The 14802-nt window shown below is 36.0% G+C and overlaps 2 protein-coding genes across 7 annotated transcripts; both read left to right on the forward strand.

The window, feature by feature from the left end:
- The first annotated feature begins 1461 nt into the window (after window positions 1–1461).
- LOC141717881 (uncharacterized) lies at window positions 1462–6203 on the forward strand. 2 transcript variants are annotated; one of them, XM_074520107.1, is made up of 6 exons: window positions 1462–1892; window positions 2090–2151; window positions 2375–4147; window positions 4994–5126; window positions 5280–5983; window positions 6105–6203. In XM_074520107.1, exons 1-5 carry the CDS (start codon window positions 1748–1750, stop codon window positions 5981–5983), a joined length of 2817 nt encoding a protein of 938 aa, XP_074376208.1. In that variant the 5' UTR covers window positions 1462–1747; the 3' UTR covers window positions 6105–6203. The 2 variants fall into 2 exon arrangements, with proteins under 2 accessions (XP_074376208.1, XP_074376207.1); XM_074520106.1 differs by having other exon boundaries at window positions 1463–1892; window positions 5280–6127.
- Window positions 6118–14304, forward strand: LOC141717883 (plastidic glucose transporter 4-like). Of its 5 annotated transcripts, none has more exons than XM_074520109.1 (14): window positions 6118–6203; window positions 7175–7427; window positions 8571–8682; window positions 8979–9046; window positions 9435–9567; window positions 9639–9738; window positions 9813–9925; window positions 10095–10188; window positions 10352–10505; window positions 11346–11492; window positions 11577–11650; window positions 12404–12492; window positions 12599–12713; window positions 13805–14302. In XM_074520109.1, the coding sequence occupies exons 2-14, from the start codon at window positions 7178–7180 to the stop codon at window positions 13985–13987; spliced, it is 1632 nt and encodes a 543-aa protein (XP_074376210.1). In that variant the 5' UTR covers window positions 6118–6203; window positions 7175–7177; the 3' UTR covers window positions 13988–14302. The 5 variants fall into 5 exon arrangements, with proteins under 5 accessions (XP_074376210.1, XP_074376211.1, XP_074376213.1 ...); XM_074520110.1 differs by lacking the exon at window positions 6118–6203 and adding an exon at window positions 6544–6779 and having other exon boundaries at window positions 9474–9567; XM_074520112.1 differs by lacking the exons at window positions 6118–6203; window positions 13805–14302 and adding exons at window positions 6544–6779; window positions 12957–13002.
- Window positions 14305–14802: the final 498 nt, after the last annotated feature.

A 14802-nucleotide genomic window follows, 5' to 3' on the forward strand; every position in this document is an offset into this window, starting at 1 on the left:
CGGTTTTCTGGCTATGTGATTTATCAATTTTTTGTATATGTTGAACTATAAGTTGAGCCTCCTTATTATCGAGATGAAACCTAAATCTATTGAGTAGAAGAGCATTTGTTCCAACATGCCCACATCTTGCACCGTCAACATGCAAATTTATGATTCACCACACGTAAGATCCACCAAGGGTGTGGAAGTTCCTCGTCTTGCAGCGAGCTTGCACTCCCCTCAGGGCAAGTCAAATTTACATAGTCAAATCTTTATGTACTATGATTTTGTCCTAAATCTCAGAATCAAATTCCGAGAAAAATTCCTCCAAAACTTCATCTTTAATCGCTGTATGTGGCATGTACTCGAAATGAAATTGCCCCAACTTCAAAGCCATTTTCAACATCCTCCCAGGTGATTCAGGCTTGTAAAGGACTTGTCGCAAAGAATATGCGGTTTGAACTTCAATCTCATGAGTTTAGAAATACGGACGTAACTTTTTTGCCGCCATACAAATTTTATTCATATTATTGAACTTGTTTTATTGAACCATGGTTCAATTCCTACAAGTCTACAACTACGTAAGATTTATTTATAATGTAATTTCAATTCTTAATTTTCAATTTTATGCCAAGATACAATTAAATTATTTATTTATTATACATGTTTAATAGCATTATGATTTTAACATGATTCGATTCACTACAAATAGGTAAGAATAAAAGATTTTTTTTATGTAACTTTTATTATTTCACTCAGGTTCAATATAACTACATATAATTAAATAATATGTCTTATTATATACTCTTCGTAATATTTATCAAATATAACAATATTTGATACTCACTCCGTCCCTTTCAATTGTTTACATTTTTTAGAGAGTGTTCGATACGTATTTTAAGGTGCATATAAAGTATAGTTGTTTAATTTTTTTTACAATTTTGTTTTTCTAAATAAAAATTAAAACATTCAACTTTTATTCAGAAAAAGAAAATTGTAAAAATAAGTTACATAACTATATTTTTTATGCATCTTAAAATGCGTGTCAGACACTTCCTCATAAATAAATATAAATTATTCAAAGGGACTGAGGGAGTATTTTTATTTGAATCTGGGCTCGTGTTTCATACGGGTTACCGACCAGCGCATTTAAAAAAGTAAATATACTAATATCATTGATATTTCTATTTTTTAATACCGTAAATATGTCCAGAAAATTAAAACTAACACTTAATTTGGTACCGAATATAATTTTATTAATCGAGACATTTTCCGTTTAAAAAAGGCATAATCTTGATGGGGGAGACAAATTAGTAAAGAAAGGAGGGTAGAATATAGGAAGCTGTTAAGTTGGGAAGGCTGTAATAAAAAAAGACATGCATGTAGCAGAAGTGCAGAGACACATACATCAGACAGCTAGACAGACGTAGACTCAACGGCCGATACGTATCTTGTTTTTGTCACTTCCATGTCAATCCAATATTTTTATACTCACTTTCTCTTTTTTATCTCTCTACTAGTACTGCACTCCCCTCTGAAGTGTGGCCATTTTCAACACCATGCTTCTTTTTTAAATAAAACATATTATTTTAATTATACAATGCTACTATTACATTCCCAGAAAAACAACTTCCAGTACTTTACATGTTTTAATGGAACCTTTTTCACTGATTAAATTTATTTAGGTATTTCAAGAGAGTTGTAGATATAAGATTTTTGTAGTACAGGGTTTGTGTGTATGTACATTGTGCTTTCTGGAGGATAAAGAATGAGTGATACAGGGTCAGCCTTGGCCATTAATGAGAAGAAGAGTCAGAGAACAGGTGGATGTGTTGGTATCTTCTTTCAGCTCTTTGAATGGAAGAAAAGGCTTGCTAAGAAGAAGTTCTTTTCCAACAAGCTTCTTTCACTAGGTCTGCATTTTTTTTCTTCCCTGTATTGTTCTTTTTTTGTGTGTTTAATGGTATTTCTCTCGCTCCCTTTTAGAAAGTGTATGGTTGGGGTGTGTGAGTGAGTGAGTGTGCCAGTGTATCAAATTATCAAAAATGTTGTGAGTTTGTTTAATTATCAGAAGGAAAAAAAACTAAGAACATTAATGCAATATTGCTAGATTGTGCTCAACATGGTTCAAAAAAGTTTGGAGCTGATGATAAGTTGCCTAAACTCCGACTGGTATGTATAACTTTTGATTTTAGTTCTGTGTTCTTTTTTCTAGGCAAGTTAAATATTTTTCAATGTGTTATAGTACTTTTAAGTGTAAGAAGATGGGGGAAGGAAGATTCGAACAGAAAACGAGCCTTGCCACTAGTTATGGACGGATCCTATGTTCTTCCAGTTTACTAAGTACTAATGTTTTTAGAACTATCCACTTGTAACATTTATTTGCGGATAACAGAAGTCCAATGAGAGAAATGTTGACCCTGGACCAAAGCATGCAATGCGAACTCCGACTTTGGTGGCTAGGCTAATGGGCTTGGATTCGTTGCCTGCTGTGCAGCGGAATAAGATGAAGAAAACTTCTTGCGATAAAATTGATGTTTATAGGGTTGATAAATTTGCTAGTGATTGCTGTCAGTTCAATGGCCAACAAATTAAAGTTGAAAATGAAGGGTCTAAGCATGAAATGAAGCCTCATAAGCTTCAGAAGACAGGGTTTTCTGAAAGGCGAGCAGGGGCTAGGTTTGGAGCTGAGGGGTTGCATTTTAAGAAGGTTTTGTCGAGATCAAGCAAGCATCATCATCCAAAATTTTCTCTACCAGTGAAGAGTCCCAAAAAACTTTCAAAGAGAAATGCAGCTAGGTTGATTGGTGCTGCTACTAGAATATTGGAACCTGGGTTGCAAACTAGGAATAGAGCAAAATGTGCTCTTCCTCATTCAAGTCAAAAGAATTATAATCCAACAGACAGCCTCCTGGTTGAGGCAGGCACAATTTGGTCAAAGGATCAAGTAGAAAATTCTGCATATTATGAAAATGCTACAAGGTTTTCCAGAGGCCAGTCTTCTTGTGGAAATTGTGGCAATTTTATTGATATTCCAGAATCTGGAACATACTTGGAAGAACAACCATTTGTTTCAGACTACCTGGGCCGTCCTTTATCTGGATTGGAAAGATGTACACAAACATCACCTATGTCATCTCTTAAAACAGAAAAAGAGAGTGTGTTCTGTAAAAGTCCTGAAAAATTCAGTGCCTTTTCTGTTCAATTACCGGGCGATGTAAATCCTCGAGCTGAGCACAATTTAAAAAGGAAAACTCTTCAGAAAGGCAGTCAAACTCAGGGGCAATTTCCAAGCCAGCAGTATAAAAAAGAAGAGATTTTGCCTTCACCAATCTGCCACAAACAAAAAATGTGTGTCGGAAATCCGGGGGTTACAGGAAGTTACATAACTTCACCAAGGTCTACATGTACAGTCCAGTTGAGCAAAGAGGTATGTCTAAGTCAGGGTACTATTGATCAGAAACACTCAAGAGTTCCTGGTAAATTAAACAAATGCGGATATGTCTCAAAGAGGAGATCAACTGATAGGCTTTATGATCCTCTATCCTCTGCAAGGAAGAGAAGATCTGTAGAAGTAGCCAGACAAGGTGATAGTTGTAGTTTTGTGGGTTCCACCATCGACAGACAGAGAAATATTAATTGCAATGCATTAGGTCAAACGGTGGTGAGAAGTGATGTTCAATCCGCAAAACTTACCTGCATTAGTAGCGATTTAGCCCGTCTGAGAAAAATTAACAAAGCCACTGACACCAATGATGGTGCTGTTTCCTTCACATTCAGCTCCTCAAAAAAGCATGACAGATCACTGGCCAAATTAAAAGATAGGAAATATCAAAGTGACTCATATAGCAGTAGTTCACAAAACAATTCAGTATTGGATAAAATTAACAGAACCGGACAGGTATGCTTTCAAAAGTCATCTCCTTCCACAGTAGATACTTTAGGTGTTATAGAACAAAAGCTGAAAGAAATAAGAAGTCAAGGGGACAATGGCATGTCACTAGGACGCTATCACTTGAAGCAAACACCAGCTATGATTCTTCAAGAGCTAATATCGGCCTTAACAGTAGAGAGGTCTTTTTACGTAAATGATGTGATTTCTGGGGCAACTGAGACAGGGGTTTCATCTTGTTGTGAGCATACCTTGAGTGCACATCCATCTTTCCAGGTTTTTATTCTTTTTACCTATACATGATGCCTCTCACCATCATATAATTGTGTTCTTTTTTCAGTTTATGATCCGGATGCTTTAGGGCATTGAAACATACAATGCATCTATTACCAGTATCTTACTGTTTTATTCTTTGAAGTGAATCAAATTTCATATTGATACAGACATTATCATTGACTGCGACACCGTGCGTACTAAGAATGTATAAACTTGCCCACTATATGCCATATTAAAAGTCATAAGATTCTTACCATTTATGTACTTCAGATTACTGAACTGCTTTGCTTCTGTTATATATAAATATCAACTTCAATTCGATAGCAGATATTTGGTCGGAACATTAGAAGCTTCATGCTTGTAATATATACTTGAGAGTTTATGTAGATCACGTTGGAAATAAGTCTGTGCCGAGGGCTATTGTTTATTACATGGTATGCTGGTGACCAACAGTCTTCATAGTAGAAATAGAACAACATTGATTACTCAATTTATACGAGTAGTTGAACAATCCTGTAACCCTAGCAAGCTCCCCGGGATCAATTTTTCACAAATAGACCTGCATATGCAGTTAACCGTAATTAATTTTAAGATAACCCTGCATACTACTGTGTGATCAATGGTGATGCACTCTCTGATGATAAATTTTAGAATAAAGTCTTAATCTTTTAAATGGCTCCTTAGATACCAGTGTTAAGGGTTAAGGCTCTGCTGGTCATGTAATTATGAATTACATAAAATGCCCAAGCGCGCCTCTTTTATTTTTTGTTGAAAGTGTCGTTCTTTACTCTGTAACAGTTATATGACCCCAAGATAAAATACTCTGCCTTATATTATTCCCGACAGGCCCAGCTGAAAAAAGAAGCAGCTCAAGTCAGGCACTTAAATGTTAACAACAACGATATGAATCCATTATCTGTTCTCGAAGCCTCCATCTCAAATAGGAGCTTCTTTTCCAGCAGTTTGAATGATGGTTTAGGTAATTAATCGTCTTGAATTATTATTGTTCTCAGTTAGAGATTATATTTCCATAGCATTGTTCCTTCAAATTTTTACAAAGGCTTGTTCATTTTTCTGGTTGTAATGTAGTTCTACTTTGCTTGTTTTGGTTTTTGGTTTCTTCAAAATACAGTGTATAAACGACACACTGATATAAAAGAATTGGCCTACAATGAACGACAACAATTGGAGGGTAGTGTAGATCTGTTGCATAGTACTAACTCAATAAGCAAACGAAGGTCTGGTATAGAGCTGATGGCCGACCTCGTCAACAGTATTTCTGATGTTTTGTGTAGTATGGAGCTAGTCGACTCCAGATTAAAAGGAAGCAAGATGGCCCATGCAGAGGAAGTCATTGTAAATACTGAACTAGTTATTGGGAACCGTTCTGGACATAACTCAAATGAGAGTAAAGGTTTCTCAATATGCCAGTTTATTGTCAGTGAACTGGAAACTCTTGGTAGTGTTTTATGGACGAACTTTGGTTGTTTTTCCGAATCTGAGGACACAGAGGGGAATCTACTCAAAGGATTCCTTTTTGATTGTGTGATCGAGTACTTGGATTCACGATACATTTCGAGCATAAAGGGAAGAATCGGATCCTGGAGAGATTTATCAGTATCAATGAACACTGAAATGTTGATTCGGGAGGTGGTCGAAGAAATCAGAAGGTGGACTAGTTGGGCTGGCTTTGTTTTGGATGAGCAAATGGAGAGGGAAATGAGCAGTTGGACTGATTTCGATGTAGAAGCTTTGGAAACTAGTGTTTCAATTGATGGGGGTATACTACATTCTTTGGTAGATGAAGTTGTAATGGACCTCTGGCAAAGCAAATAGGTATAGGACTCATGTACATTAGTTAAGCAGGTTACTCTGACTACTAGTAGCTGATTATCAAAGCCATTTAGCTACCATCTCTTTGTTACTAGCTTAGCTAGCTTCTCATCTTAACATGCAGGACTGCAGGTGCAGTTTTTGGTATTACCCTGCTTGCTTCTCTTCTAGTACCTGATCAAGTGATACAAGCACTAAATTTTTATGTAAAAATTTAGTATTGGTATCTTATTTTCCTAACCATGTTCAACTCATAATTCAAGTTGATTTTCTGATATGAAGTTGCACTTTTATCTATTGCTTGGTTAATAACTTTTTTCAAATAACGTGTATTTATTGATAGGTTGGTATCCCTGTATTTAAACAAATAAATGTTTATTATACTTATATAAATTAATATTTTTATAAACAATGAATTATACGAAAACTTCTTTCAGCAGCAGTGGGGCCACGTGTTTATGTAAGCATGAAACGTGTCACCCAGGTTTGCGCTTGAACGTTACACGTAAGTTAGGTTTACATGCACCTCATCAAAATCTGTTTGATCTGGTACCATACGCAAAATAGTTTCAAAAATATTAAAAAAAACATCTTAATAATCTCAACAGTGCAAAGGTTTCGTGATTCCGTTTTCTCCAACGTTTTACACAATTGATCACTTAAATTTCGTGAGTATTACTTAGATTTGTGATAAACGCACATGCTATATACATATATAGATGTGGTCTGTGGAATGAGGAACTAAAGAAAAATCTTGGTGTGTATTAAAATCTTCTTCACTGTGATCATCAATTCTCTCGTAAGTCGCTCCTTTTCAGTTTTTCATGTTCACGTTAAGCTTTTGAATTGCGTATATATGTTAGAGGAAGGCCATATATATGTTATTGTTTTAGGTTCGATTTCCGGCCATCCCCAGTATTCTCACCATTAATTATGGACACGGAAGACAATTAATGCCCTACGAGATGAGCACCCGTATTCAACTATTCGACCCATAAATGGGTTTTCGAGTGAGGAGAGTGTTAAATATATGATTATGTCGGGTCAACCCCTTAGCCCTTAAGGTTTTAGATTAAGGTTTTAGATGAGCTGGTTTCTCAACAATATAGTTGCAATATGTTCTTTTATATGTATATGAATTTTTCTAATAATTATATTAATCAAAGAATATATGTATGTGTGTATGATCTGCAGGTGATGATGCAAGCATTAAAGTTTAGTGTCAAAGGAAACTTGGGTTTTCATGTTGATAACCGTAGGGTTTTAGCAGGTTGTTGTGATTCAAGAAATGGAAAAGAAGTTTGGAACAATCTCTGTTTAAGAAAACAGTGTGGTTCTGTCTCCGGGTTGCGCCTTTCTCTGGGGGCAGGACTTGGTGGTAAGAGGAGTGTGGACAGTGTTGTTCGGAAATTCGGCAAGGCCAGAACATCAAAGGTTCATGCTACAGGTTAGAGATGTTGTCATTGATTTACCTATTCTCTGTTTGGTGTTTACTTTAAAAAAAAAATCGGCTGTTTTTTGTAATATCGGATCAGGCAATTATCTTGTCAGCTTTTGGTAGCATATTTCTTGGCATTATTACAACTCAAAAGTGTAGACCATGCGCTATTATGCATTTGTGCTTCCTTTCAGCTTTTGTTCTGTCACCTTTCATCTTTATACTCTAGTTGTATGTGTTTTAGAAAGATCAGTTACTTAACATGGTATTAGAACTCGGTTTAGGGACTCGGGTTCGAATCCTCACATCCCATTTATTTAATTTAAATAATTTTTGTTGATATTAGTATTGATAGTTGGTATATTTGTTAGTCAATCAAATACGAAAAGTATAGTATGATTGTGGGGGAGTGTTAAGTGGTTATAAGATCATGCTGGGGCCTTTCTCCGGCGACTGGTTACTTAACATGGTTACTTAATACGAATTAGATAGGATTATCTGCGGAAGTGTATTGTTTCCTGTGCATCGTACATGAATCTTGCCTCTGTCACATTTACTCAATGTTACCTTCCACGTACTCACATTTATTCACATGTATTAATTCTGGGATGAATAATGGAATTGGTGAACACAAGACGAAATTATGTGTAGATTTAAAATTGTATTTACCATTTTGATTCCTCAAAGGTATACACTGATTTATGTCAGTGAACGATCAGCTCAGCCCAACAATTTTCCAATATATCCCGAGATGGTTAACCCCCCTGTCAAATACCCGACACGATTGTAAAATACCTGCTCTTTGTTCTGCAAAGTTTCTGACTTTAGGATGAACAATATGGATGTGCCATGTTCTTAATAATTCATTGTTATTGCAAAGAAAGAAGTGCATGACGAGGAGGGATTATCTCGTAGGCGGTTCGAGATATTGCTTTTGTTTGAGACTTCATTTTAAAAGCTAACAAACAACTGAGATGCTTTATCTAAATATTTACCCCAGAGTTCATCATAAATTGTGGCATGTTTGGTGTCTTAAATTAAGAAAATCACGGGAGAATGAAAGTTACAATTTGCTATTATTTGAAATTGTGTAGCCTAAATATGCAGTACAATGTTCCTGTATCATCATTTTTGAAACTCCTTGTATTGTAGGAGGAGTGGACGATGTTTCCCCCACGAAAATTCAAGTGAAATCTTCTGGATCAGTATTGCCTTATGTTGGAGTTGCTTGTTTGGGAGCCATTTTGTTTGGGTATCATTTAGGGTAATAGCTCTATTTTGCATATTACTTTGTCTTGTACTTTGAACTTCGCAGCTTTCAGAATCTTTCAACACTGCACTGTAAAGAACTACGTTCGTTACATTATTCAGCCTACACTCTTTATTTGCATGCTAAGGGTAATCATGAGTTCATGTTAGTTATCAATTCCCTATTTGCATGCTAGGGGTCCTTAGATTATTTTGCAATCTCAGGCTACTCACAAGATAGTTACCCAATTACTCCTGTCTTTGGTCGAAGGCAATGTTATGGCATTTCATAATCTTCCGTATGTACATCAGGGTGGTGAATGGAGCCCTTGAATGTCTCTCTAGGGATCTTGGGATTGCTGAAAACACTGCATTGCAAGGTAAGTCTTCATTGGGTTTTACCGAGAAGTCGAGAACTTTGATTACACTTGCATTACTCTTTTTATTTTCCAATGTGTGGGATATGTATGTTTTTTCAACCGCAGCATAAAGCGTCTATGTTATTAACAAAAAAAAGAAGAAAAGGTTCACTTTTGATCTGTTTCCTGATCCAGTGTTAGACAAGCTTTCATAACACATGGTTTGAAAAAAGTAATTACTTCTCTTTTTCTTGGCATGTAGGCATGCTTCTTCCATTGATCAAAATTCTCAATGATTTACCGTTTCTCCGTTGATCAAAAATCTCAATGATTTTACCGTGTTCTGTGAAAATTTTCTATTTTTATATTTTAGAATTACAATTTCCCATTGTGCAACGTTTTTAAATAGGATGGATTGTCAGCACTCTTCTTGCTGGTGCCACTGTAGGCTCATTTACCGGAGGATCAATGGCTGACAAATTTGGTCGGACAAAGACTTTTCAGTTGGATGCAATCCCACTTGCAGTTGGAACACTTCTCTGGTCTGTCTCTTGTCGGTTGGGCTCTTAGATTAATTTAATAGTATTTTCCTAAGAATGTTCCAACATTTCAGTGCCACAGCTCAGAGTGTTCAGACAATGATCATAGGCCGCTTGCTTGCTGGAATTGGTATTGGTATATCATCTGCAATTGTGCCGCTGTATATATCTGAGGTAGTAACTTCTAAAGGACAGTATTTTTTTTATCAAAATTCATCCAACTCTTACTTGTCACTTTTTATGGTCAGATATCACCCACTGAGATACGTGGCACTCTAGGATCTGTCAATCAGATATCTATTTGTGTTGGGATTCTTGCAGCATTGGTGGCTGGATTACCTTTAGCAGCAACTCCTTTATGGTAATTTTTTAATTGATTTCTTAAATTGAACTATGGTATTTTTCATTGCAAAATGAAAACTTACGAGAATAGCATGCGTCATCTTATAAAATTTGTGTTCTGATAATTATAGAAGAAGCAGTATTTCTGTAAATGTAGTTTTAACTATGGAGATGATATGATTTGTCAGGTGGAGGACAATGTTCGGTAGTGCAGCTATTCCCTCTGTTCTATTGGCTCTAGGAATGACAATTGCTCCAGAAAGTCCTCAATGGCTTTACCAGGTTTTAGCACGTGCGCCCACACACACACACACACTCACTTCTAATGTACTTACTTTAACGTGCACGTGTGTATTGTCGATTCTCAATTAAGCTTCTGTGTTTAGTATAGTTTAGTGATTGTTATCATCTCATTTAAATTCCAACTAGTTTGAATTTATTGTAGCGAGGGAAGATTTCTGAGGCTGAATTAGCTGTAAAAAGACTCTATGGAAAAGAACGAGTTACCGAGGTAATGTACAATTTGACTGCTGGAAGTCAAGGTTCTTCAGAACCTGAAGCTGGTTGGTTTGATCTATTCAGTAGCCGTTACTGGAAAGGTAAATCTGAAACCATGTCAGAAATATTAAAGCAACATCTAGGGACTCTTACCTTCTAGAGTGTACTAAGAGCAACTCCAAGAGTTGCTGTGAGCCTCCTTATAAAAACAAATATTATATTGGCTCTTAAGTCATATTATTTGGGTCTGCTCCAACAGCCCTCCTCAAAGTTTGTATCTTCATACTTTTTTATTCTGTTTTATAACAACGGTCACCTGCATTGGGCAAAGGAAACTATGTAGCTGCTGTACCTGTAGAATTATAACTAGGTGCTTGGGTAGGTTCTGAAGCGTTTTGTCATCTACTAGGCATGCTTTTTTTCCTACAGTGTGGTTGGGAGCTGCCCACAGAGGTTCAAATTTGTTATTGCGCTACTGTTGCTTGGACTTGCAGGAGGAATCAGAATCATCTTTGGACATGATACTAAATGGCAACAAATAGGGGGAATCTGATGTACGAAATACAAATAGGAATGGTGAAAGTATTTTGGAGGGAAAATATATACTAATATTAAATAAGTTTAACATACATTAGAGGCTCCTCAATAATGAGGAAAGTTTTGAAGATTTTAAATATTTAGGGAGTGATTAGGAGTGTGTTGGAGTTGAGTTTTGTATTAATTTTGTCAAAAAATGACTTAAGAGAAGAAATAGAGAGTCACTTGGAGTTGCTCTAATCCAAACTTATATAGCTTTTAATTCTTCCACTGTGGCCATACCCCCATATTGGATAGCGGGCACTTAGTCCTGAACTTTGTGATACCGTATATATGCCCCTTTCATGTTACTCTATATCGAAGCAAGATAGCACAATTCTAAATTCTAATATCTATTACTGTAGTTGTCAATGTTGGTGCTGCACTTTTCTTGTTCCAACAATTGGCGGGCATAAATGCTGTTGTTTATTTTTCTACACCCGTGTTTCGTAGTGCCGGAATAGCATCTGATGTTGCAGCCAGCGCTTTAGTTGGGGCGTCAAATGTAATTGGTCAGATTTGAGCAAGATCTCTTTTATAGTTTACAGATATATATTTTTAATGATACAAGTGACTAAGTTTTCAGAATATTACAGGCTCAACTGCAGCATCTTTTCTGATGGACAAAAAAGGAAGGAAGAGTCTCCTGATTACAAGTTTTGCGGGAATGGTATCTTGACATATCATTTAATATGTAAAACTTTACAATGATATAGAGATAGCTTCAGTGGAAGTCTCAGGTTTATCATATGTTAATTGAATATAAACCTATGCCCAAGGATGATATTAAAGATAAGCCCAAATACTGGCTAGGGGAATCCTTGATGTACCGTATAGTTTACATAGCGTAATGGATGCATATATTGAACGGCCATCCCATTTAGTTTCAGTCGCTTTCTATCTCTCCTTTCTTATGCTGTTGCTGATTTATAATTCTTTAAGATTCAACAATTGCTGAAAGTTTCTTTTCCCGATCATTTTCTTGCTCCTTATTATAACTAATTTCTTTTAATATTATTACTCTTCCAAGGAGATATGTCATGGACAATGCATTTATCTCTCAAATATATCTAAATTATAATCCTTTCTTCTCCACAGAACAGTTTCTTTACAATCTCAGATCTACTTATTGATATATCGTCATTATACCAATAAATCTTTAGTTATCGTTCATGAAGTTGAAGATGCTCAATGTGTAAAAGACTATAAAAGCAGTCACTATAGATGTTACTGTAAAATACGAAGAATATTGCCTTTATAACTCAGTTGCATTTTCATTTCGTGATCTCTTACTACGACCCTTCATTTTATCTTCTTTTTTTTCATATGAAACATTCCCGGTACTTACTTTCCCCCAGTGAACTTGTAAGTAAAGCATCATGTTTGACAGACTTTCTTTATTTTGTTGTTTTCCCTTTTGAAGGCTGCTTCAATGTTTCTGCTGTCTCTCTCCTTTTCTTTGAAGGTCCTTGCACCATATTCCGGTACACTTGCTGTTGTTGGGACAGTTCTGTAAGTTCAATAGTTTTTTCTAGCAGGATATATTGATGGTATGCTATATATTTTGGTTTTACCTTAACAATAGCATCTAATTGTGATTCGATTATATATATCACAGATATGTACTATTCTTTTCTCTTGGTGCTGGCCCTGTCCCTGCTCTTCTACTTCCGGAGATATTCCCCTCTAGAATTAGAGCAAAAGCTGTTGCCTTGTCATTGGGCATGCATTGGGTAAGTCAAGAACAAACTAGCTGCATATAATAAGTTGGTACTTTGACAAATAGTCTGTGACAGTGGACAGGAAAGCGGATAAGGGACTTGTACTATAGTTCTTTCACTATTTATGAATTTTATTCATTTTATCAAATATGTTATGGTCACTTGGTAGTTCATTTTGGAGTATTAGGTCATACCACTTTTTAGTGAATATTATGAGCCCATTTGGCTTAGTGAACAAAGTATGTATTTTTGAAGATCCCATGCAGTACGTCAGTTACTAACTAGAGCCGGCCAAACGAGCGGAGCGTGCCGGACCGAATTTCTGACGGGCGTGTTTGGTCACCGCTTAACTCGTGAACGGCTCATAAAAATTAACGGTCCGTGCCATTCCGTGCCGACCAGAGAAAACATTAACTCGTAAACGGCCCGCGGTTCAGGCGAATAATGCGGTTAGGCGAATAAGCGGTTAGGCCCGACGAATTACTTTTTTTTTGCATAGTATATGTATGCAACTTGTCAACTTGTCACTTGCGAATAAGCAGTTCAATTCGTGAATCAAGCATGACGGGTTGGTTTGGCTAATCAAGTAGCGCCTTTTTTCTTTCCGAATTTAACTCTTTAGTACTAACTAATATTATTGTTTTAACAAACATTTCCAGGAAATCAAAATCTTTTTTATTTATTTTAATACATATTAGTTTTTAAAAAAAAACCGAATTTAAATAAATGTATTAAAATAATATGTATTAAAATAAGGAAAAGATTTTTCCGAATTTAAATTTATTAAAATAAGGAAAATATTTTTATACATATTTTTGCAGTGGCCAGCAGTTAAAACAAAGGTCTGAATTTAGTGTCCATTTTACTTTTATCATGTCTATATTTACTGTAAAATCCCCACAAAAATCATCTCAAATTTATAGTACATATTGTCCCAAGATGGCATGTTGGAACAAATCTATTGAGTAGAAGAGTATTTGTTCCAACATGCCATCACATGAACATATTGTCCCAAGATGACATGATTGAAATGTGCATTTTCGTTTAATATGCATCAGTGTACGTTTTCTTGTTTACAATTTTCTCCTCTCTCTCTGGACCAGGTATCAAACTTTGTTATTGGACTTTGCTTTTTGAGCCTTGTGACCAAGTTTGGGATTGACAAAGTGTATCTAGGTTTCGCCTGTGTCTGTCTTCTTGCTCTCTCATATATAACTGGTAATGTGGTGGAAACGAAAGGTAAATCTCTGGAGGAAATTCAGCATGCTCTGGGCGTAGGAGCATGAACAATTTTTTGAATTGCTTGTTGATCTTTAGTTTACGAAGCTCAATAGTCTTGATCCGAAGACCTTGGTATCCTGTAGGTACGATCTCCAGCTTCCAAACTCAAATTATGTAGTGAATTGACTTCTTGTTTTAGTTGTTTGCCGGTGTACCGGGTGTAATTGGATTGACAAAATGTGTATAATATAAAATCGTGAACAAAATGGGGGATCCAATTTTAGAGAACTACAATGATTTCACTGAAATGTACTATTTACGAATCACTAATACTAGTTCACCACCTCTGAGCAATTAATATCTGAGTCGGTTGTTTAGGAAAGACAAATGGAAGATTTGACAATCTTAGCAAATTAACAAGTGATTGAGTTTACGATTATATATTCGTAAATGCCAAATTGTCAGGTGTACAAATAATTATTAGATAGTTACAGATGCATGTACATGTCTGTGGTATGATCAATTTACTCCATATATATATGCATGTCCTGTTCTGTAGTGTATACGCACCAAGTTAAGTTCATGGCAACTGCACGTCGTCCCTTGATTTAAGTTTGTTTATCTACGACTAGGACCCTGGTTATGCATGTAAGAATTTGACTAGAACTCAGAGCTGCCATTATTAGCGGCCAAGATTATTTGGAATAGCAATTTGGTTATTCAATGGAGTGTTGAGACCCATAACTGTAGCTTCTCCTTAAGGACGACTATTCAACGGTTGGACTTGGGACCATCAAGCTAAACTACTATTCCTCGGCTCCTTGGCTCTTTTCATGTAACTAGTATATTTTGGCACCTTGATTTTGTTGGAAATAGGAAT

The sequence above is a fragment of the Apium graveolens genome, chromosome 4 (genome assembly GCF_009905375.1).
Source record: "Apium graveolens cultivar Ventura chromosome 4, ASM990537v1, whole genome shotgun sequence".
Classification (NCBI taxonomy): Eukaryota; Viridiplantae; Streptophyta; class Magnoliopsida; order Apiales; family Apiaceae; genus Apium; species Apium graveolens.